Here is a 25,215-nt window from a genome sequence, read left to right as displayed (position 1 = left end):
CTTTACCCATCGGCCCTCCAGAAGATCGACGAGAGCCGAGCACACGTGTCTCTCGAGAAAAATCCGGCCCGGCCGCTTTCATTAAGGACAATTGGTACTTCAACTGAAAATAGCCGTTGCAAATCGATGATTCGAAAAGTGGAGTGACCGGAGATCGGATATAACTTCCTGCATTCTCGCGTTTACGAATTCAAATTATTCGATTGTCGAACGCGAACAGACTAGCAAGGGAGCAGCGACATCGTTTACAACTGTCGATACAGTAATGTCTCTCTAACCGACGCTCAGATTGTCTACAAAAACGGACAATTTGGGAAAAGGAGATACGATTATTCGAGCCTTGCGGTTCGTTTTTATAGTTACGAATTGTCAAGAATTATAGAAACGAGCTGCAAGGCTCGTATAGTCGTATCTTCTGATTCCAAATTGTCCATTTTTGTGCGCAATCCCAGCATCAGTAAGGGAGACATTACTGTACAGAAGTGTCTCCCTAACTGACGCTCAGATTCAGCGATTATTCGATGCGATTGTTCGAGCTTTATGGTTTGTTTTTATAGTAACGAATTGTCAACTATTATAAAATCGAGCTGCAAGGCTCGAATGATCGTGTCTCCTCTTCCCAAATTGTCTATTTTCGTGCGCAATCCCAGTGTCAATGAGGGAGACATTACTGTACAGTAATGTTTCCCTAACTGACGCTCAGATTCTGCGATTATTCGACGCGATTGTTCGAGCTTTATGGTTTGTTTTTATAGTAACGAATCGTCAACTATTATAAAATCGAGCTGCAATATCTACTCCTAGTAGATATTACTCCTCGGACGAAAAAGGTAACATTTCGAGAAGTCGACGAGTTCTTTAGAAAAAAAGACTGACGGAGATCGTGCCCTTTCCACGCGAGAAGACACATCGTTACGAGGATCCCAGCACCTCGTTAGACTCATGCGGAGAACCTGTAACCGGGTTCAGGTATTGAAGCAGACTTCATCCAGCCGCATAAAATGGTACTTGAACAGACTAAAGCGGCTGCTTCGATAACGTCGATCCTCGATCCTGGATCCTTCGGGGGATAAACTTCCAAGATTTTCGCGCGATGAAACCGGTTGAAACGAACATAGGGATGCTGAAAGGGCGAAGGACGAGGATCCCAGGCGAAACTAGGTCTCGCTGGGAGCGAACTCTCGGGCATTGGAACCGGGTAACCATTCCGCGTGTCGTTTCGCGACGTAATCGCCGCGCTCTATCGATCTATCGCGTTTCCTGCGTAGAAGATGGCCCGGCTGGTTCTCCGTTTAATGTCAAGGCCACCGTTTGCAAGGTCAACCTAACGGTCGGCGAGCGAGCCTCGTCGCGCGTCCCGATTTTTTCGTTCCCGCGGCGAATGGATCGAGTTGGGGCTCGAGTTTTCACGCGGCCAGCCGAACGCGTTCCCTGGGGACGCTAATCTCTGGACTACGGGCGCAGAAATGAAGTTGTGCGCCGGCTAAGTGGTAAACCAAGGAAAAATCGGGGACGACTGGTTCGCCGCGATGGCGCGTGATAAATCGTTTTCTAAGCAGATTTGGTCGCGCGACGCGAGTCAGCACGGCCGTAGCAGTCTCCCCGCGACGGGCTTAAACCCGTAACTCAAGATTAGGCGAGCTAAACGCGCGCGCCTCCGCGCGAAATATTCGCCGGCCGCGGAAGACTCGGGGCAACGTTTACGCTGCATTACGCCGCGCGATAAATTCCGCTCGGGGCTTAGCTTCGCTCGCGGACCCGGTCACGAACGAGTCCCCCGGACTTCGGTCTAAATTGGCCCGCGGAGAGCCCGAAGCCGGTGGGTGGCCATTACGATCGCGAACAGAGATCCTCCGCGGAGCGATCCGACGGTGATCCCGCCGATAATAGGCATAAACTGTCCGCGAATCTATCATTACATTGAATTATTCATGGCCGCAGCCTTTCCGATTCCTCGCGGACGGAAGTCTCCGTGTCTCCGCGCTATGCACGGCTCGCGGAACAATATGCCCGATGGAAAACGGCGGGTCGTTTGCGAGCTTTACGTTCGCGGTGATGTCTTTACGGTCCAGCTCGCTGTCTTCGATCGCCCGGGCGCCGTGATTTTTATCGGCCACAGAGCAGCCCCCGATTCGTAGCGACCGTTCGACGCGCTGTTATCCTTCGGCCCACGGCCAGCGCCGGCAGTCAAATTGGTTTCCCGAAACTCAGTCGTTCGAAAAGTCAGTCGGAAAACAGCCGTTCGATACGCGAACTTGATTTATTAATTTAATCGTTTCGCGTCCTCGTTCGGATCGGGCACGCCTTTTGGTTTTTAGCGGGCCGAGTCGGGCCGGGTCTCTCTCTCTTACTCTCTCTCTCTCTCTCTCTCTCTCTCTCTCTCTCGGGAACATGGTTGAAATTCGGAACGCCTGCTAGCAACGCGTATGCTAATCCGATCCGTTGCACGGATACATGGAAAATGTCGAGTCGATCCGTCAGCTGGTGTTCTCGCGCGATTCAATCCCGAACCAACAAACTCGCGGTGGTTCATTTTTGCGTGGGGCAGGACGCTATGATATTTCTCTTTGCAATTTATTCGTTCCGCTCGCTTTTTCTCCACAGCGTGACAACCGCAAACCGACTTCTCCAGCTGTCAAGAAAACACAGTTGACCCTCTTCTAACACGACAGATTCGCCCCATGTTGTATCGAAAACGCGTTCGTGGGCGTGTTCGTGGGCTCTGTCAAATATTTCGAGAAATTTCCAAACGGCAAAGATCCAAAAAATTCATTCGAAGTATTTTTAATGATTTCATATAAGAAAAACAAATCGAAAGCACAGATTGCAGGAATGCTGAGAACTTGTCGGACATACTTGTCAGATAAAACGAAGATTAAATCAATCAAATGTTCTTTTACTTAACCAGTTAGCTGTGCTTGACGAGTATACTCGTCATGGAGAAATGGCAATATTTTGTGACATGACGAGTATACTCGTCCTGCGTAAGAAGTAGTAATTTATAGTAGTAATTTTGAGGAAAACAAAAACATATTCTCAAATTTCAAGATGTTCAGAATATTTTTAGGCCAATCCTGCGCGAAGTTGTTTACATTGTTATAAAAATAAAATTAGAAAAGAATCACGGTGTTGGTGTTCGACGTGCAAAGTGCCATTATATATTGTTCCTTGCTTTGCTAAATACCACTCTCTCTACAGCAGCAATTTGAATTTTTAACTTTTATAAGTATTTGATTATCCCTGGGTTTCTCGTTTATTATGTATATGGTATACGTTAACGTCAAGTGAATAAGTAAATATTAGTAATAAAATTGTTAATGTTATCAAATAAAACCGTCTTTTTGATCCAATATTTTAACAGCGACACTTCCATTGTGTTTGACGAGTATACTCGTCGTCGCTTGATTCTCGCGACACACATAAATGCGCGCTCTGAAAAGGAGTCGTCACAGCTAACTGATTAATGATTATCTTAATACACGACTAAAGTGAACGATCAATCGTTCACTGAATTAGTTTCCAGCAAGGACAAGCTACGCGCTACAATAGCATCATATAGTATGCTATGTACAAAGCGATTGTCCCGCTACTGTCAACAAGAACGATGGCGCGATGGAAACGTTTCTGCTGCCAGACATAAATCGCGTTACAAAAGGACTGCCGCAATTTTCACGGCGCGCTACATCGAAAACGTGTTCCCAAAGTACCGCGTTGTAGGAGGATCGACTGTATTTATTTAGCAAACTCTGCTCGAAGACTAAACAATCTGTTTGCGCATTCGCGAATACCGAACTATTCGGTTGTCCTTATTTGTGTGTTTGCCGTTCGGCGGAAAAGATCAACACGCGGAAACTCGGCGTAAAGGAATACACACTAACGCATAATGGACCATTCGAATTAATCGCTTCAAAGTGTAATTTCCTAGCGACAGCGGCGCCGAACAGTTTCTCAAATTCAAAGAAAATTCGTCGACTGAAAATCCAACTGCGTGGGCCTAGGCCATTTCAAAGACAGCTGGCTGCGTCATAGTGAATCGTGTTTCCCCGAGCAAAGGGGAATGCCAGGGAATGAACAACAATAGTATTTGTCAGTGTATCAGTATCAACGTGTCGTTTTCACGCCCCATTGTCGCGCAGACGATCCTAGCTGCCCGAATCATTGTTCTCCAGAGGAGACACCTGTAACTATAGCTGGAAGGTACCGAACGGCAGTTTCCCGCGTCCCTTTACAGCCCTTCGGTTGTTCGTTACCGTGTATCCATTTAACACGGCGCTCCAGGACATCCGGGACCCGCGTTTCGCGAAACTCGGCGATAAATCGAGCCGGGGATAACGGGGGGCGAGGTTGCGAAGGAGAATTTCGCCGTGGAAAGGCGCGTCTGGGCTCGCCGGGATCGGCTACGGAAGCCGACTTCGTCGCCAGACGGAAGCGAAACGCATCGGGTACAAGAGCGAGGGACATTACCGCGGCTTTGTCGAGCAATTTCCAGAACGATTTCCGCGTTCGGCCGAGGGAGCGAGCCGAGGGAAAGAGGGTCTCATCTCTCACCTGTGCGCCTCGAAGCACGGCTAGACGGGCCTCTCTCTGCTCCAGGAGCCGTCTCTGCTGGGCAATTTCCCGCTGTTGCCTGGCCGCCATGCTTTCAAGCTCGCTGAGCACCAGCACAGCACCACCCCCGCCCACTGGTAACTGAAACAGAATCAAGAGTTCATCAGGTAATCCAGTAGCGAATGCTTACGACTAAAACTATCGCTCTATTGTACGGATTCCTGTAACGAGGCGGTAGCTAGCTATGCATATTCGTCGAAAACGGTTACAGCATCGTAGACGGGTTTCTATTTAACTCTAGAACGGTCGAGCGGGGTGTTCGACACTCCGACTATATGTTTTATAATTGAAGTTTCCTTATATTTTAGCGAAATGTTAGCGGCGTCGCCTAGCTGTCAATAGATGCGTTAGCTTTTAGCCCTTAGAGCTCCGCGCGTTTCTCGAGTACTGCCTACCAGCAACTCCGGCAAATTTTTGGAGCGGAGCGCCTGAGATAAAGGAAGTCTTATTTTGTGCGGAAAAGATTACACGTCCTTGTGAATGCATTTGATATATATTTGATTTATTTTATAAGTATACATTTTCCTATTGTAAATAAAAGATAAGTTTTTAATTTTGTAATTCACCATGATGTGATATCTTTGGTAACAATCTCCCACGTGCATTCTGGGTTTACTTGGACAAGTGTCACAGTATTCACTTTGCCAAATAGAGTTACTAGATATTTCTTTCAAGTTTAGAACATTTCCTGCGTAATTGTTGGTTTCCTTTGTAATTTCATTTACCAATTCGTCCGTGAAAAATAATTTAAAATATTGTATCGGCTATTCAATGTTTGTAGGAATTTCTGGTCCAATGACCTGTGGCAATACACTAAAAGGTATTCTATCTGGAATATGTAATTCTTCCGTAACATCACGCCGTTCATCTAAGTCTTGTAACGAATCTTCGCTTTCACTTTCAATAATTTTCATTCTTCGTCTCTTTGGTAGTATAATTTCGCTACTACTGCTTGAAGTGTCAGAATCATAACCAACATTGTCTTCCACAATGTCTTTTAACTCTTCAAAATCAAATACGTCTTCGGTATCACTCGGCTCTAAATTCTCATCATAATGTTTATTTTTCTCCGTGTTGCTAACCATAGAAAAGGTCAAAAAATGGTTTAATCGTAATGGTACAGACTTAGCACATTTAGACTACAGATAACAATTGTTAACGCCGACGATAACGTATGCTAAAAACATTTGGCTCCGCAGCGGAGCCTTCGGAGTTACGGAACAAATGACAAATGTCTCCGTAGCGGAGCCTTCGGAGCGCTAAGGGTTAATTAAGTGTCACAGCAGCGTGATTTTGTTCTCGGTATCATTTTTACAGATCTCTTGGGGTGTCGCGCACTGCAAGCGCCGCTTTATGTAACTTCAAGCATTGTATACGAGTTACTTGCTGCAGAAGCATTCTGGAGGCGTGGCTTCGTGGTCAAAAGTGCCTCCCGTAGACCTATCGACGCTTAGAATTTAGCAAGTAAGAATTTGGAATTTCTGTAAGAATTTAGCGAACGAATAGCAGCAGGGGAAGCGATAGAAAACTATCTATTTTACTCTCTTTTTCTCTTTCTCTCTCTCTCTCTTTCTCTCTCTGTGCAGAGGAGGCGTGGTCTGTTCTCGGTAGGCGTGGTTCCCTGGCCCTCGACTTCGACGGAACCAGATAAATAGTCTTCGCGGTATTTTCGATAAGAAAATGCTGTCCGACCAAATGGCGACCATCTTACGGCATGTACAAGTAGGAAACGAGTTCTCGCTCTCGAGGGTTAACGAAAGAGCTTCGATCCCGTTTCCATCGGCTTTCCGGCTTCTGTTTCGGATTGTCGGAGTTTGGAAAGGTTCCGCGAACAAGGACACAGGTCGGGAAGCCAAGAGGTTCGCGGTCGACCGCTCGGCAAGTTTGTAAACGTTCTCCGGGAAGAAGCTTTTCTTCGGCGAGAGAGTGGAAAAGTTTCTGCGCGGGTCGCGCGGGTTGTACCGAGAGTCCGGTGTTCCCGGGTAAAAGCTTGTCGCGCGTTGTAAACGGGCCACGCGCCGGAGGAAACTGAGGAGCTAATAGAATCTCGGTTCGAAAGCTCGTGCCGTTTCGTTTGGACGAAATGTCGCGGGTCGGAACAAAGTAGGCAACCGTGAGCGCGTCCCACGCGCGGATTCCTCCTCGACAATGAAGTCCGACGGATAATCGGGGTTACACAATGAAGCGGCGCGGTTCGGTCGATGTCGCGAGCGTTCGAAATGTCAGCCTGCCATTTCGCAACGCGCCACGGAGGGGAGTTAGGCGAACCGGGAGAGAGAGAGAGAGAGAGAGAGAGAGAGAGAAGAAGGAGGGGGAAAGGGATCGGGAAAGAGAGCAGAGGGCAGCGGAGGGAACGGATTACGCGATTTCGCGACTCGCCGGCAGGAATAAATGGAAAAACGGAATGGACCGAGAGCGGCGGAGGCGTAATGCCGCAGAAAAGAAACAGCGAGGCGGTCCGTGCGGTGGTAGGTCCGGACTCTCCTCGGCGCTCGCAGTTCTTTTTGCTTGACCTCGTGCACCATCTGGAGAGGACCGGCCGCCGATACCAAGTAGAGTCCCAAGGCCGCCCTGGCCCTTCGAATTCCACAGCGACAAGGACTCCCGGTAACCTTCGTACGTCAACGAAAACCCGCTCCGCGACGAATGCTCGCGAATCTTCTCGCCGATTCTCTCCTCCGCCTCTTCTATTTCCATCCGAGAAAACGTTCTCTTTGTTCGTTCGCGGAGGCACGAGATCGTTGCATCTTTCGCTTCTCTTCGGCTCGATTATTTTTATTGAAATCTCTGCAAAATCTCGATGCAACGATTCGACGGATCAGGTTCCAGGCGATCCTTATATATTTGCTAAAGACTCGGCGGAAAGAACAGAGGAGGGGAAATTTCGAAGCCACTTGGCAACTGGAAACGCTCTCGGAGACGAAGTGGCTTTTCCTGTTCCAGAGCGCAACAGTCTTCGGCTTCTTGATGACTGTTGCCCAGGATGACCGGTTCAGCTAATCATTGGAATCATGTTCCGCGCACGGGGAAAAGAAACGCGTAAGGAAAATTTATGCGCCGCGGTCGTCTTCGGAATTCATAAGCGCTTCGGCTGGCATCGGCCGATCCTAATCTAGCCATAATCTAATCAGCGAGATACCTCGGAAGCGGTCGTAAACGATTCCAGGGCCGGCTGGCCGGGTTTTTCTGTAATTGGTATCCCTGGTCGCGAGGCCTCGTCGCGCATCCGCTCGCTCTCGGCGATCAGCTGAGGGATAATCAATCTCGGAGATACTTGGCCGCGTAATGCTAACCTCCGCCGCGTGCCGCCCCGTTCGCGGGTTGTTTTGCTTGATCCGCGGCGGAAGACGGACGGGGAACTCTTCTGGCTAAAGGATCGGTTCGGTATCAAAGTTTCGTTCGGATTGATTAAAGTTTTACGGCGACCGTTCCCAACCAACCGCTCGGTTTCCTCGCGAGCGGGATACAATTTCGTAATTAAACGTTCTCCGGACGAACGGCCACCGATCGGAGGAATTGGATTCGGCGCGCAACCGGACTCCATTAAAATTTCAATCTCTCCTACGCGTACTTCTTAACGAACCGAGTTCGCGTTCCCGGCAAATAAAATCCCTATTCGATAAATCGGCTGCGAACGTGGAACGCCGCCTCGATACCGAATAAAAAGAGGGCGTTCCTCTGTTCTAGACTCGAGCAACGAGCCGGGACAGGGAACCATTGCCACCGCGACGGCAACGACGCGGAATTAAATCGGAGAAAGAGATGCATTCCGCGTTTGTAAGCTCCGAAGAGCTCGAACGGCGTTATGTTCTGATCTATCCGTCAATATTGAGCGTGGTTTCTTTCTTCTCGATTTTTCAGAGTCGAAAAGCCGGCTTACGGATACTCCGGAATGATAAATAATATATCCGGGTTAATAAATAATATATAATATTATGATATTATATTAACCCTGATATTAGGTTTTTCTTTATATATGTTGTAGGCGTGGTAAAGCCTGGAGGCGTGGCCTCGTGGCCCTCGAGTTCACAGGAGCCAGCGCACCGGCTCGCCGAGCAATCTGCGGCCATGCTTGGTTCATTCCGGTCGTTCCGGTCGAAACTCGCTCGCAGGGTCGAGCTTATCGTTCCACTGGTCGCCGGAAATTAATCCTGGAGCTTCCCCAAGGCAGCAGTTTCGAGTGCCGCACGTCGCGAGCCCCGGAATTATTCCCAAGGAAAATTCGCTGGCTTTTATCGCATTTGGAAGCGCGGACGCTCAAGTCGGATATCCTGAAAATGAGCACCAGCCGAGTCGTTTGTATGCGGTTCGACGGCTTCTGTCGAAAACGAGATATTAATTGACCTCGGTCTCCAATAATCGTCGAGAAACCCGTAGCTAACCCCGCTGGGAAAGTGTTCGATAGTTTGAAGCAATACTGTGGCTGACGCGATCTGTTGCGAAACGTTCTCGCGACAACGATACGGTTAACGCTTCGAGTTGGTCGAATCGATCGAATCGTTAAGCGATATCTTTCAACCCTTTCCCCTATGATTTAAGTTTCAAAAACGCGTGCCACAAACAACAAGATCGGTCACGCCCTTTCGTGGTTGCGCGAAATGTCCGAAGTTGTGCCAATCGCGAACTTCTTACGGAATGTAAATACAATGACATCCGTTAATATTCTGACACTACACAAAAGAAACGCAATAACTTTTTTAGAGCTGGACTAAACGATTTGAATATTTTTAGAGATGGTAGAGCGACCAGTCTACCAGACCATAACTAGAATGCTATTTTTAAGGGTTGCTATTGCTTAGAATGATAAAAGAAGCTAAAATACTCTTATTTTTTCACTTCTTAACCTACAACGAAAATTTAAAGAATTTGTTTCGTAGATCTCGGTAAGTTATATGTATGTTGGAAATTTCATCGAAATCGATAGACTTTCGTACGAGCTGTAAACAATTAAAAATCGTAAAAATTATAGCTCGCGTCAAGCTGGTTCCAGCGCCACTTCCTTTAGCTACTAATAAAACAATTAAATGACAGAAAAACAAAAAACCAAGAATCAAAAAATACGTATCTCCTAGTCTAACACGAGCCTGAACTAGTTACGTTTATAGTTGGCCCGACTGACACACCACGGCTCTCATTTCTGGCCCGATTCTTTGACCACGTCTCTCAGACGTGATAATCATTTCTGGCCCGATTATCTGACCACGTCTCTCAGACGTGGTTATAGGGCAAAGGGCTAACATGTCAATAGTTTTCCGTGTCATATAAAGTTAATGAAACTGGAAACTATTTTCATTGTTCGACGGTAACGCGAAGGTTGATCGCGAGATCGCGAGATCTATCGCGCGACGATCGAGAAAGTCCGAGGCTCGCCTTGAGATCGGTTCTATTTATGGGGTTGTTCGCGGAGCGGCGTTCGTGAACTTGGAGGCGGCCTCGGAATCAATATTCACGGGATCATCGAGGCGATTCTGGTTTTACGGCCGCCGTAAAAGGAGAGAGATCGGGGGAATGACATTCCGTACTTCGTTATCTTTATTAACGCAACCTTCCGCCGTTGACGGCCGGAGATTTATTCACCGCGGAATCTCGGCACTTCCGCTCCCCGCCCGAAGGACTCGCGTTAAATACATTCTTCTTGGCCGGCGCGGCGCGCTGAAATAATGCTTCTTTCAAGATGAATTTCAATGGGTAAATCCTCGGGGTGTAAGAGAAACGGCGGGGAGACCGTTTCACGCTCGATTCGGCGCTGAATCGGTTCTCTTGAGAAGAAAATGCGCGCCGGTCGGGCCGTTGTTACGTCGCGAACTTATATTAAATCCTTTCCCGAATAAATTCAACCCCTCCCCGGGGGAAGGTTGCCGAGAGAAAAAAAATCGCGCGCTTACGCGAGACAAAAGCGCTTTTATGTTTTCGTTCGACATCGCAGGCGGATGATTCCGCGTGGCGGCCCTTCGCCGACCTGCCCCGCGTCGCCTTTTTATCTCCGCTTTTTTTTCACGCTCGCTCTAAATCTCTTCGAGCTCGTTACGCTTCACAGCGAATAATTTCTCGGCCAGGAAATATCGCATTTTTATACGTCAGCAGGTCCTTCGGAGACGGCGACGGCGCCGAGCACGACGACGGCCACGACGACGTCCGCTGATGTTTCAGGCTTCTCGGGAGATTGGAGGCGGCGAGATTGCGGCCGCAGAGGACAAGGGAAACACATTCGGAGGCAGTCGCCTCGAAAATTAGTTGGAGGCGAGAGGCGAGAGCCGCGGGGCCACGTAAACCGGCGGTTTGCTCGACGTCGCGACACAAGCCGATATTTAACTCGGCACGCCGTCGTGCAACTCGGGAAACGTCGTCGGTTCCCCGAGGTATTTTCTCGCGGAAAAAATTTCGCTCCACGAATTTCGACTCGCAGATAATTCTCTCGCGGCCCGCCTCTTCGGGGACGGCGCCGTTCCCATAACTCTCGAGCCGGAGCGCGAATTTCGGCTGCTTCCAGCGACGTTCCTGTATTGCATTCCCGGCGAATCCTTGTCGTCGCTTCGATTCTGCCGACTGGGTGCGCGTCGGTTTCCCAAATTTATCTCGCATTGTTTTTTGTTTATAGACATATTCGCGTGGTAGACCGTCGGTTATTCGAACCCACGACAAAAATTTTCTACTGTTTCGCGTGTGATCAGCTACATTTATGGCAACCCATATGCAACACGACTTGCTGTTTAAATCGAGATTCATCTGTATAGCAGAACATTGATTATTCGAATTTCTGATATTTGAATTATTTACGTTGTATAGGTAAATAGATCGATGCAACGTGATGTAAATGATTAAAACTTAAATATGATACTAGAAACTTATTTTATACACAAAATGAACATACGTTTTAATATTAACCTATATGCAACACGACTTGCTGTTTAAATCGAGATTCATCTGTACAGCAGAACATTGATTATTCGAATTTCTGATATTTGAATTATTTACGTTGCATAGATAAATAGATCGATGCAACGTGATGTAAATGATTAAAACTTAAATATAATACTAGAAACTTATTTTATACACAAAATGAACATACGTTTTAATATTAACCTATATGCAACACGACTTGCTGTTTAAATCGAGATTCATCTGTATAGCTGAACATTGATTATTCGAATTTCTGATATTTGAATTATTTACGTTGCATAGGTAAATAGATCGATGCAACGTGATGTAAATGATTAAAACTTAAATATAATACTAGAAACTTATTTTATACACAAAATGAACAATTTCGGTTCCTAAAACGGTTGTGAGGAACCGAATCGTTCCCATAACTGTCACAAGATATATCGGTTTCTGTTTCGGTTCTTGAGAACCGATATTATATCGGTTCTACAACTATTATTCTTCTGTTCTATGTTTCGATCATGGATTTCGGTTTTAATTCTATTTCACGTAACAAATACATTGTAATTCCTTTGGGGGATTAAAAGGAGATGAACCGCCGATCGAGTATTATCGAACGAAAGTTCGGATCGGGACCTGTGGCTGAGGCGGAACTATACTTTTATTTAGTAACAGGTCCTTCGAGTTCTCAGGCACGTACCCGAGTGGCTATTAATAGCCAAGTTTGCCGGAGATGATGGACAGCATATTGATCTTTCCGATTTCGGGTCGGGTCACAGGCGGTTCCTGTGATCGCCCATCAACGGGAGCTCCGGAACCCGTCGGAGATCCTGTGCAAACCCTTCTGGTCACATAGCGCAAACACCAGTTAAATGAAAGTAGCATCCCCGCAAAGAATAATTCTGAAACAACAAACTTGCAGAGATCGTTTCGTACATCCATGACGGCAGAGCCGCGTAGAGCGACGCCGGGATTACGAATCAAGACTCGTCGCAAAGCGAGTATCAATAGGATTTGCAGGATTTAAAACGGGAGGGAAGCGTTAAATAATTTCGACGCCGCGGTTTTGCTCTCATTAACTGGGTTTTCCTTGATTTCGCGGAAGTTTCGCAGACCGCTGGATTCGGCAGTCAGCGTGTTAGAGGACCGATCTCCCGAAACATGCAAAGCTTTGTACATCAGCGTAGCATTGATTAAACCGCGAGTAGGCGAGCCGTGAAAAAAACTGGGGTCGTTTTCAAAAAGGAAAATAGGAATGTGGCAGCCGGCGGACGATTACGTTTCGCGGTGAAACGCAGAGCGTTTGCAAAAGCGTTTGCTCGAAATAATCGACGCGTGCGAGGCTCGATGGACACGGGCGTCGATTCGCGGCAGCTTTAACTACGAATTGGAAAATTTCATCGTTTCTCTTTTCGATCGGCCTGGGGTAACGGCGGGGGTCGACGCGGCGGGCGTCACGTTTTTTCGCGTTTACCTCGGCGTTCTTATCGGTGACAAAGGCGGCATAATTCTGGCCGAGATCCAGGCGAGGTAATTCCGTCGCGGTAATTAAGGGTATTCGTGTTGGAGAAGGATGGTTTCTCCGGGGAATTTCATCGAATTAATCCCGGCGTGGCAAGCCCGACTTCGGCGACGTCTTACAAAGTTATCGCGCGACGCTCTAAGCCTTAATTTTCTGAAAAATGATTGGTATGTTGGGATCATCGAATGGAAAGACCCCAATTCTAAACAAACGATCCATTGAGTTTTACATTACGGTGGAACCTCGATTATCCGTCCTCCACTCGAGGTCGACGGACGTTGAACAGCTGCTGCAAATACAAAACTTGATGGATTGCGATCGAACTCATCGTCATAAATCGAGCACGGTGGTGTCTACTCACGTGCAACAAATTGTTTCGATACATGCATCGCGGAGAACGAAACTTGAGAACGAAAAATTCCAGCTACTTTTTTAATTAACGTAGGATATTGGGGCCAATTATTGTAGGATGACCGATCGCTGTGCCTTTGGTTTATTTTCGGGCATAATTACCTTTGTATTTATCAAATAAAATATATTACATTTTATTATCCTAAACTAAATGAAATGAAAGAATAATTATATTCGAAAATAAGCAAAAAAAGAGATAAAAAGGAAAATATAGAGTCAATTTTCAGCTAGTGTACGATGTAATAAAAACGTGGAAAATTAAATTTCTAATACAAAATAAAATAGAAATGCAGTGTTATAGGGTGACTCACTAGTTAAGTGGCCTCAACTATTATTTACTCGGCGAGCTATGACTTGTCCTCCACTCGTCACATTATCGGGAATAAATAATGGGCTCCCGACTTTCACCTACCCGATGCAAGTTCAGAGACTCCGAGGACGTCGAATCGAGGAACGAGAAGCGCCTCGTGCATTCGCCAGCGGACTGTTTTTTCGAAATAATTAGCAGAAACCGTGGATTTGCGGCCGCTTATATAATAACTACTCCAATCTCCCGGTTGAAAATACGCACTCGTTGTCCTGTAATTACCACAGTTTTCGCCGCAACAAAGTTTCCCGCCCCGGGGCTGACAAATATTCCTAACGCAGGACGAGAGCGTTCGGACTTGTTTCGAATTTTCCGCATAAATTTGCCCGTGCATTCGGTCAACAGATCGTATTACATTCAACATAGATCTCGCGGAACGATGGGTGGTTGCTCGATGTTTAGTCAACGCACGAGCCTCTTCACAGTGAAGTAGAACAACTTTGGAACTTCGAATATCGATTCGGCTCGACGAGCATAGTAAATAGTAACGCTTTTAATTGCCCTGTCCGATCATGTTTACAAATGTATGTACCCCCATCTGGCACATATTTTTGTTACATTATTATTTGTTACATTATCGCGGAGTTAACCAGAAATACCAGCATTTTTCTTAGAGCGAACCTAATGCAGCGGAGTCTCGGTTGTTCGCTTTACTCAAGAAAACACGAATGTTCGGATAACAGAACAGTTATTTAATTAAAGTAACTAAAAATATTTAAGTTAATTAAATTAACAGCCTATAACGCAAGGTATAAGTTCCAAATAAATAGTCTTTCTTTAATATTCAATTCATTTCAATTCAACTCTGCGCTTACTGAGGTCTAAAAGCAACTAACGTGTGCCGCTTTATAAAAATGCGAGATTGAATGTATAGCGGCAATTTAAAAATAAATAAATAATCTTTTACCTATCTCTAAAAATCCAGTTTTATATCAACACAAATCGAACGACATTAGCGTCTAGAAAAACGAAAGGTGTAACGACTGCCATCGATTTCAACTTTGCAATTTGGATTTTCGTCGATTTAATTGCTTTAACCACCAACAATTTTTTAATAGAGTAGTTCGGCAATCAACGTTTAAGTTTTCAAGCACAGATCATTGCGATTAATTGTATTAGGCTCCAGACACTGTGCTACATTCCAGCCTCGAGAGAATGAAAAATTAATATCAACGTTCGTACGAGATAAAAACAAGGCAGGAACTAGCGATGCTCTATAACGAGCCGAAGCTTGTAGCGAACAGTCTCCCGGAGCTTCGACAATATGGATTATCCGACTGGATAGGACCGTTCACGACTGTAATCCTATTCCAGTCCCGAGTGAATAGATCCCGCGACTATAATCCTATTTTAAATCGTCTTAACGCCGCTCGCGCTCGAACTCCATTTGGCACACATCCACTTCGCTGATTAAATATCTCGACGGGCGATCACTGCCGGCGCATTATTTATCATCTATTAACGGTTCTGTTAGCATTAATATTTCCGAAATGAGCGGCGTTCTTCGCCTTAACCTCGTTACGCGCAGTCGGATCCTCCGGGCGCGTACAACTTTATACCGTTTCTTGGCACGCGAACCGAAAGATATTAACTGTGCTCCGCGCAAATGAATTCGGTGCCTCTTTGAGCGGGCTTCAAATGTTATCCGTCAAGGGTTACTAATATTTCCGGTTCGGGTCGAGAATTCTGCCCGGAATCGGGTCGGGTCGCGTACCTAAAAACGCTGCGATATCGGTTTTAACTGTAATTTCATGCTTCGCTCACAAACTATCTTTCTTCCCTGCATTTCTATAACCATTTTAAAAATCGCGGACGTAACCGAAGCTCCATTCGAAATTAAAATGCCCGAAGTCAAGGCTAATCCTGAAACGACAGTCAGGTTTTTTCACATGCTTTCGGCATTCTCATGATCTCGCACACCTATATAAATTCTATAGAATTGTACGAAATTGATGTAAGTTCAATGAAATTGTTACATAAGTTCTATAAAATTGTACAAAACTTATAACTCATGCGCCGCGAGTATTATTTGCGGCTCGTTATGAATTTCTCCAAACCCCTTCCTGGTTGGACAGGCAACGATTGCTCGTTTCTCCGACCGACCCGAATGCGTTAAAATCACCGTCACTATAAAGATAGCGCAACGATTGTAATGATATCACTGAACGGGGTTAAATGGTCGACCGGTTAATGCGCGAAGGCACGTGACAGCCTGGAAAACTCGAGGTTGCGACAGGCGTCGACGTCGCTTTGCGAGTCGTGACTGAAGATTGCAGGTGACGGGCTTGCCGAAAAAGATAAGAGCCCTTTCACACGGCGATGCATGTATCGCGATACTTGTACGATAAATACCGATGTTACATTGTTCATTAAGGGAACGTTGACCCAACGAATCCTTGCATCGCGTTATCGATTTCGTGTTCGCCACGAAATTTAGTTGCTGCGATATTTTTCGGATAAAGATTTTCGTCGGATAAGCATTGAAACGTGTGAACTTGTGTACATATACTCTTATTATAATTGACGGAAAGGCATTGGCAATTTTATAATTTTACAGGGTGTCCCAAAATTATAGTACTTCCGAGAAATGAGGGGTTTCCGAGGTCATTTCAAGTAACTTTTTCCTCAGCGAAATTGCAATCCGCGGCTTTGTTTACGAGTTATTAACGAAAAGCAGTGACCAATGAGAGGCGAGATCGGCTGGCGCGAGACGGCCGAGCCGATGAGCCGAAACTGAGTTTCGTCCGCTCGTTGGCTCGGCCGCCTTGCGCCAGTCGAGCTCGCCTCTCATTGGTCAGTGTTTCTTGCTAATAACTCGTGAACGATGCATCGGAGAAAATCTTTGCAAAGGAAAAAGTTACTTCGAATAATCTCAGGAACCCTTTATTTCTCGGAAATACCATAATTTTGGGTATAAGTACTTGGAATTGAACTGAGCCTGAATGTATTCGTACAAATATAATCTTATAAAATCATTCGCATTATAGTTCGAGTAACGTTGCGATCACTATTCGAATAACTAAATAATTCGAATAAAGAATTATGCGAATAGTTTATTCGAATATATAGGATAATTGATGATATATTATAAAATAATTTATAATTCATGAATAGATAGAATATTAAGTACGTAATCGTAAAACATTCGACTAAAACGAATTCATTCGGACAATTATCTTCGAGAAATATTTATTCGAAAGGAACGATAGAAGTGTCGCGTCAAAATGATCGCGATACCTGCGTCGCATCGCGGTGCGGAAGCTCTCTAAGGATCTTACCTCGTTGCCGAGCTTAGGGTTACATTCGGGCAGCTTGGCGGCCGCCTGCTTCTCCTTGACCGAGAGCAGCTTCGGCTTCTTCCTGGACCTGCCGTGACGGAGCTTGACCGTCACGGTTTTCGACTTGTTGAAGCTCTCCGCGGGATAGACGCAGGCCAGCATCGTGCCGCTCGCGTTCTCGCGCCGATCTCGCGATTCCGCCGTGTCCGCGGGAATCGGGCACCGGAACACCACTACGCGGCCGTTTCCCGGAGCGGGCAGTCGCGGCCGTGCCGCCGCGGTTCCATCGGCGAGCTCGTTAATCCCGTCGGATTAATTAAGAACCCGCGAAACCGGCGCGCTTTCCCGTGTCGCTCCTCGTTTTTCGCCACCGGGCCGGGCGCTAATTGCTGCTCTCTCGCACGGTTTTCCCGTTCACTGTTTCTCGCTGCTGCCCTCGCTTCTTCTCTCCGGGCTGGCGCGGGATGATGTTTAGGGGGTCTCTCTATTCGGCGTTTTCAGGCCGCGATAGGACGCGAACGGTGCTTCTCTGAAATTAGCGAAGAAGCGGTGTCCGCGGTCAGAGGAAGAGGCTCTCGGTTCGGTGTGTTCGGACGGTTGATCGCGAAGCGTCTCTGGGAACCGGGGGAGCATGGCCAATCGAATTGGTCCGAGCCTAGCCGAGCCCGAGCCGGCGATAATTAACGATTCGAGTCGCGCGTGCAATAATGCCGGCCGACCAACCACGGCGAACGCCGCTCGAGAATCCGTCCACCGCGTTATATTCCATTACGGCTGCCAATTAAAACGCGACCGAACCACCTGCGTTCTTTATTCCGCTTTCCGCCATCCCGGCCCCCCTCCCCGCCCCTTCTGCCGCCACGTTGTCCCCTTGCAGTTTCAATAAACGCGCTCGGCACCGTGAAAACATATTTGCAGTCGTCTGAAAGCCATTCGCGTCGCAGAACCGGGTTTACTTCGGGTCTTGGTTAATCAACGGGCCGCGGCGAGCGTTTAGTTCTTTTCGAAGAGGTTCTGCTTTTGCGAAATTCAATTCCCAAGAAACCGAGCCGCACGCTCGAATAGGTAATACAACTTTTGTTAACGATGTCCAGATCCCATGGAGGTCGAACCGACGCAACGTTTTACCTATTGTCTGGTGGTTGTGCGAACTAGCCTGCTGCTCGAGGGCCATGCGACAGAGATTGATTCACGACCATCCGTCATCCTACGATTCTAGCGTCGCGGTTTAAACTTGTATCTTCTTCTTTTTCCGCGAAGAATTGTCTAAATGCAGACGGCGTAAATAGATTTATCGGCTGGCAATTTATTTGCAGCCGGAACAAGCTCGGCAACTAGATTCTGATAAGATAGATCTATCAAGTATGCGGATACTCGGATCTTTCAATGCGCATCCGAGTACTCCATCATTTAGGATATACTCGGATGCCTGCTCGATGTATGTAGAATGCTTTGAGCTTGGTAACGGCACTTTTTTTCATTCGGCTTGCTTTTATAAACCGCAAGTGCGGCCACCGTGATTCTGAAAGAAACGTTGCACACTTTGCTCTATCATTTCATTATAAAAATTTACGCATTTCATACTTAACGATCCGATAGTACGAGCCCTATTACCAGCCCCTATGACGAAATCCGCGAGCAGATATCTTCCAACTAACAAATCTCTTAAGACGTTCGCTATATCAGCGTCACTAGCTTACATAGTTATATTAATCGTATTAAATGCATCGTATCTTCTTATAAAATCGGATAAAGAGCTCGTCAAGGAGAACCTACAAATTCTCTAAATATCATGCTATATGTTACAATTTGAAATAATTATATTCACAAAATTAACCAGTTTGCTGTGGCGCCTCCTTTTCAAAGCGCGCACCTGTATGTGTCGCGAGAATCAAGCGACGACGAGTATACTCGTCAAACACAATGTAAGTGTCGCTGTTAAAATATTGGATCAAAAAGACGGTTTTATTTGATAAAATTAACAATTTGATTACTAATATTTACTTATTCGCTTGACGTTAACGTATACCATATACATAATAAACGAAAAACCCAGGGATAATCAAATACTTATAAAAGTTAAAAATTCAAATTGCTGCTGTAGAGAGAGTGGTATTTAGCAAAGCAAGGAACAATATATAATGGCACTTTGCACGTCGAACACCAACACCGGGATTCTTTTCTAATTTTATTTTCATAACAATGTAAACAACTTCGTGCAGGATTGGCCTCAAAATATTCTGAACATCTTGGAATTTGAAAATATGTTTTCGTTTTCCTTAAAATTACAATTTAAATAGCCAATGGTCGCTACTTCTTACGCAGGACGAGTATACTCGTCGTGTCACAAAATATTGCCATTTCTCCATGACGAGTATACTCGTCGAACACAGCTGACTGGTTAATTTGATGTGAAATAGAAAATCGTGATCGTCACACGTGTGTGGCGCTGGTAGCGAACGGATTAAGTCAAAAGGCCAACGATTGGACAGCCAGAGGTCTCGCATTCAACCTAATGAGTTGGGTTCATCAGTTTGCTACGCACTTTCCCTGAGTATTCCGCGAGACTTAGGGTAACGGGCACTCGGAGAGGACTCTGAAGGGCGACTCGCGGTTCGTCGCCGGATCGTGGAGCACCCTCGTGTTTCTGGGTCGCGTGTCTCGGCTTTGTCCTCGAGCGGACTCCCGACGCTTATTTTTAGAGGTGCACGTCGGAACTGATAGGCTTCGCGGATCCTGTCCGCTTAATCGGCCTCCTGGTCCCCGTCGTTTCCGTTTGTTCTCTCTCCCGCCGATGGACGCCCGCGCCAGCACCCCAGCCCTCTATCGATTTCGGATATACCCGCTTAATAAACGATGCTTACGTGCCCTCTAAGACTCTCCCATTAAAAGTCGACTGGCAGCGGTTCTCGCGTGTCCTTCTCTCCCTCTCTCTCCCTCTCTCTCTCTCCCTCGAGCGGAGATCTGAAATTCAAATCAGCCGGAGGAGGAGATCGCGGCGCAATCGAAAGCGAAACTAATTACCCCATTAAAGTGAAAACCCCCGGGGAAAAGAGACGCTAACGTCTTCCGCTAATTTTCACCGAGAGCTCTGGATCGTTAACGGATGATCTCGACGCCGCGCGGTGGTCCCAAATTAAACTGTCCAACCAGAGTTGGGCATTTAATCGATTAAAATTTTTGGTCTGATTGGTTGATCGATGGTTACGATTAAAACGATGAACGCTCGTAAAATTGGCGATTGGTATAACTGATTGATGAAATTAATCGTCGATCGTTGATTAAACAAAACGAAAAAAATATGAATCGTCAGAAAGCGGCGATTGATTTAATCGGTTGATGAAATTACTTGCGAATCGTCGATGAAATTTTTGTACAACTGTGGTAAAAAATCGTTGTTAAAGATACGTTATTAATAAAGAAAATGGTTATATTTTCCTATTCCAGTGATAATGGATTATCGCGAAGATGAGTGCAACTGTGACTTATTCGCTGCAAAGTCTGTAACTTATTTTATAAAATCTTTTCCTCGGTTCAGTGAAATATTGAAATGAATTTTCTAGCATCGGTATTATAAAAATCGTTAGCCGTCGAATATTAGCGATAAAACATTAACGTATACAGTGTACAAATTGCAAAGACGTGGAAAAAAATATACCTCAATATTCTGTTAAAATTCATTTTGGTACTTCGTTTATATTCTTAACTTGCAGTATTTGCGAAAGTTTGCATAGTGAAATATATTCATGTTAGAAGTTTTCACCGTGTCTCTTTCGAATATTACAAACGATAGTTGGAAGTGTTTTAGAGAAAAATTATATGAGTTTTAATGAGATTCGTAAGGCTGTAAAGAACACACGAATGTTCTATTTCTGCTCAAACAATCCTACATTTCTGAAAATTTTATCTCCGTAATCGTAATCAGCGACCACGAAAACCTTCAAACATTTCAATTAAATCCGCGTCGTCCTGATGTTTTGGTCATGTTTCCGGGATTTGGGACTACCGAGCACCGGGGCGAACATTGTCGAATGAAGGGGCAGAAAACGCGACCGCCGGGCGGATGCGGGCTCGCATTCGGGGATGAAATTATGAAGCGTGGGAGGCTGAAGTGCCGAGGGTCTCGTACGCGAAAAGCGTCGTCGTCGAGAGGGAGGCCGCCGAATATCGTTTCCGGCGGCCCTCTGTCGACGAATATGCGCCCGTAAATTTTTCATCGTAGTTATTCTCTGTCCCGCGGCTTGAAAGGACACCGCGCTCCGAACGGAAGTTCCGCTCGGCCTGCGTTCAAAACAAACACAACGTCGGAGCGCGAGCTTCGTTGGCAAAAAAAAGCTCGTTCCACTTAATTGCGAGAAACAGGGATCGTTTTTAGGCGGCCGCGACGTCAAAGGGCGGCCGTTAAGAGTGCAGAATTTTCGTTGATCTCGTTAGCCGAATTGCGAGGGCAAGATTGCAGAGAGACGATCGATTCGCCGTCTGCCGGATTTACGCGTCTCCTCCGATTTGCGAATCGCGGGATCCTGATTAAAGGATCGATTTAGCCGCGACCGAATAGGTTTCCGTGCAGGTCTCTGCACGGGCATTCGGGGCTAGCCTAACCGAGGAACTCTGAAGAGGAGGATGGACCTAACAGGTGCAGAGGTGAATAGACGCGGCTGGGCAAAGGAATGCGGGTCTGATTGGCTATCGAGCACGCGGATTTCGCTACGTGTTGCCGATGCTCGTAGACCCTTATACTCGCGATGTCCAACGAGCTATCTTTTTATCCGAGATTTAGAAAGATTGTAAACGCTATCGTTTACTAGACGACACGCGTACCTGCATAAATAGCTGCCGGTATTCAATACACGCGTTATTGAATGGGTCGATGGCAAGCAACTCTTCCCATAAACATCTATGATTCATCGCCTGGCCCTGCTGCTTCTTATCACAGCCACCGGTGGGAACGCGACCATTTAGAAGCGTTGGAACAGTAGGAGAGGCTGGACGAAGACACCGCGGCTTCGAAGTTTGCTCTTCCCGTACGAAGACCACCACCGAAGAATAAGCAAACAAACGAAATTGCACGGACTACCGCGAGAGCGCCGCCGAAGAAGAGGCAACTGTCCAAGTACCAGCGGCAGGATTCATTTGTAAGGAACCTAATCTAAGAGCTCGAGCTTCGACGAAGCCCCGGCATCGGCGATAAACGGTGCGGGGTCGTGACCTCTAACCCCCGAGAAGCGTCGGGATAAAAATCGAGGAGCACGTCGGGCTCGAGAAGGTTCGATTCGTTCCTCCTCCTAGGATCCAACGCTACTTGTAACTGTTTCCACAAGGATCCCCGACCGCAGAGCGAAACAAGCTCCGAAGAATGAAACGGAGCGCGATACACGTCGGATCCTTTCGAGCCAGCTGCCTCTTCCCGACGTCGCGTCGAAGTCAATTTACGCATCGTTGGGCCCAGCGTTTCGTTCCGGAGCACATCCGCTGTCTAGATCGACGAGGACTATTTCGTTTGACGCGAGCGACCGAGCTTAAGCTCTGTACACATTGTCGCGGCGATGACAGACGCACGCCCCAGAACGTTCCTTGAATATTCATCGCGACGGGGATGCTGCTGCAACGGTTGTGTCTGCATCGACAACGAGGGAACACCGTCGAATCGAGCTTTCGTACGATCATCGTTAAGATATGAGACTCTGCCTACGCGCCGCAATGAAAATATTGCACGCGATATGGATGTCATATTTGAAACCTTTGTAATCACAGTTGTCGTAACTTGTAGTAATCTGTTGTAGTAGGAGTTGCTATTTATAGTGTTTAATGAGAATTAAAAATTATTTCGATGTACTTATACACGTTTGTAACGTGAAAAAAGTGTTCGATTGGATAATAATGATCGTCAGGAAGATATCAGACATTTCTTAACTCGTTCAGAAACTTCAACATTGATGTATGTAGTTCGAAACCAGCAAACATCAATCTCGAGATGCAAATTAACGACAGTTCACAGTTTATAAAGAAATTGAGTTTACTGATATGTCCAGTAAAAGTTGAAAATTGCAACGCGTAGCGTATGTGACATGAAAATTGAACTGACCTATAGAGGGTTAAAATAATTTGAAAATAAGAACGCCTATAAACATATGATATGTCCAGTAAAAGTTGAAAATTGCGACGCATAGCGTATGTGATATGCAAATTGCACTGACCTATACAGGGTTAAAATAATTTGGAAATAAGAATGCCTATAAAAATAATATTATCTACAATACTATTACCGAAAACATATTACTACATAAAAACTACTATTAAAATTATATTTATGAAGCTCAACGAAATTATACAGTGTACTTTTTGTCAGCCGCTGGCTTCTCCTCTCGCCACCGTAACGATTACACGTTCTTTCGTTGCCCCGTTTATTTAACATAGAGATTACAGCAACAACCAACGACATCAACGGGCGCTATCTATCGCGCAATAATTTCGGAATCAATTTTTTCTCACACTATCGTTGCCTCGACGAAGATGCACGGTCCTCGAGGAATTAATATTCCGCTCGGGCGCGAGCGGTCCCGCGCACGTAATTCGCCGCTATAGAGATGACAATTCGACGATGATATTGCGCCCAGGATGATTGTCCGCGGGGCCGAACAATCAAACGCACGCGGGCCGACGCGCCTTGAATCTTGACGCGGCCGATAAACTAAAAACTCGTGGCCGTGTCGCGATACGAAAACGTATCGTCCGGGGACCACGGCGAAATACGAGCATTAACGTCCACGAAAAATGACCGGTGTTTTAATCCGGAAGGGCTCTCTTATCCGCGTGCTTCGCGGCTCCCCATTAATTCGGGTAATGGAGCCGGGCTGCCATAAATTCGCGCGCGAAAAAACGAGGGAAAAAATTCATTCGTCGAAATAACGAAAAAGGCCGGCCTGTAAAAAGCACTCGACGACACAGGTGGACATAGAGCGAGGAGGAGAAAAAACGAGGGAAAGAGAGAGAGAGAGAGGCTGGATAAATATATGTATACGATGAGAGTAACGCGAAGCCCATTTTACGGCGGCTCGGAAGATTTGCGAGCGTAAAATCGACCGGAAGCGACCTCGAGCGGAGCCGCGGTATCGTCGACGGATAAATAGATCCACGGAACCGAGTTGCCGCTGCCCACAGGGATACCCGAGCTGCTTCGAGGCTCTCTCCAATTCGTACCTTTATCCGGACATCTCGAGACACCAATTGTATTAGCTTCCTAAGATCTACTCTTGAATCGGTTTTCCCGCGACCGCAACAAAAACGACTCTAATTGGACCGTTCACGACGAAGCGCTCTCGAGAACGTTTCGACGCGAAGCTGTCTCTCTCTCTCACTCACTCTGCCTCTTTCTCTCTCTCTCTCTCTCTCTCTCTCTCTCTGACTCACTCTGACTCACTCTGTCTCCTTTCTCTCTCACTCTGTCTCCTTTCTCTCTCACTCTGTCTCTTTCTCTCTCTCTCTCTCTCTCTCTCTCTCTCTCTCTGACTCACTCTGTCTCCTTTCTCTCTCACTCTGTCTCTTTCTCTCTCTCTCTCTCTCTCTCACTCTGTCTCTCTCTCTCTCCCGCGGATACCGCATGGCAATTACCGAGCGGTGTATTGGAATTATTACGAGGTCTCCGTGAAATGTAAATCAGGTTATGGAAACCGGCAGCCTCCGCTCTCTGCTCGATGTCAACGCGTTAATCGCTGCTCCGCGCCGAATGCGTCCCTGTTTGTCCTCAAATATTCCATCGCAGACGCGATTCGCCATTTATACGGTTCGTCGCGGTCTCTATCACTGTCCACCCCCCTAATCGCGTGTACGGCGTTTACTCGCGAGCCCGCAAACTTTGTGAAAGATTGCGCGAAATTTACTTTCGGATCGACCTCGGTTTATTTTGTCGTTTCGAACTACTTCAGAAGGGAAACTGTTGAGCGGACTGCGGATCTTCAAACTTTTCCATGTCGACCGGAGAAGTTATGTGCGTTCGAGCGACAAATACCAAACCTGTTTGACGTAGTTTGGGTAAAACCGGTAATTTGGGAGTTTAAAAAGGAACATAAATTAAGAAATATACGTGTTATCTGTTAAAAATATTATGAAGACATTTTCTAAAGTGCAACTGAAAGTGTCAAGCCTTC

At 46.4% G+C, this 25,215-nt stretch overlaps 1 protein-coding gene across 8 annotated transcripts in view; it reads right to left on the bottom strand.

The window, feature by feature from the left end:
- The window catches only part of LOC117219938 (uncharacterized), a 202,552-nt gene that overhangs the window by 30,849 nt on the left and 146,488 nt on the right, over positions 1 to 25,215 (bottom strand). For 5 of the 8 annotated variants that reach the window (XM_033469511.2, XM_033469513.2, XM_033469507.2 and 2 more), the window contains one exon: positions 4,549 to 4,689. In XM_033469511.2, the coding sequence (XP_033325402.2) occupies positions 4,549 to 4,689 (141 nt within the window). Of the gene's footprint in view, positions 1 to 4,548; positions 4,690 to 17,068; positions 17,598 to 25,215 lie in introns of all 8 variants that reach the window. The other 3 variants (XM_076524863.1, XM_033469509.2, XM_033469508.2) reach the window with 1 other exon arrangement.

Source organism: Megalopta genalis, chromosome 10 (genome assembly GCF_051020955.1).
Source record: "Megalopta genalis isolate 19385.01 chromosome 10, iyMegGena1_principal, whole genome shotgun sequence".
NCBI classification, from domain to species: Eukaryota; Metazoa; Arthropoda; class Insecta; order Hymenoptera; family Halictidae; genus Megalopta; species Megalopta genalis.
Note: the sequence above shows the minus strand (reverse complement) of the source record. Positions and strands in the feature narration are given on the sequence as shown.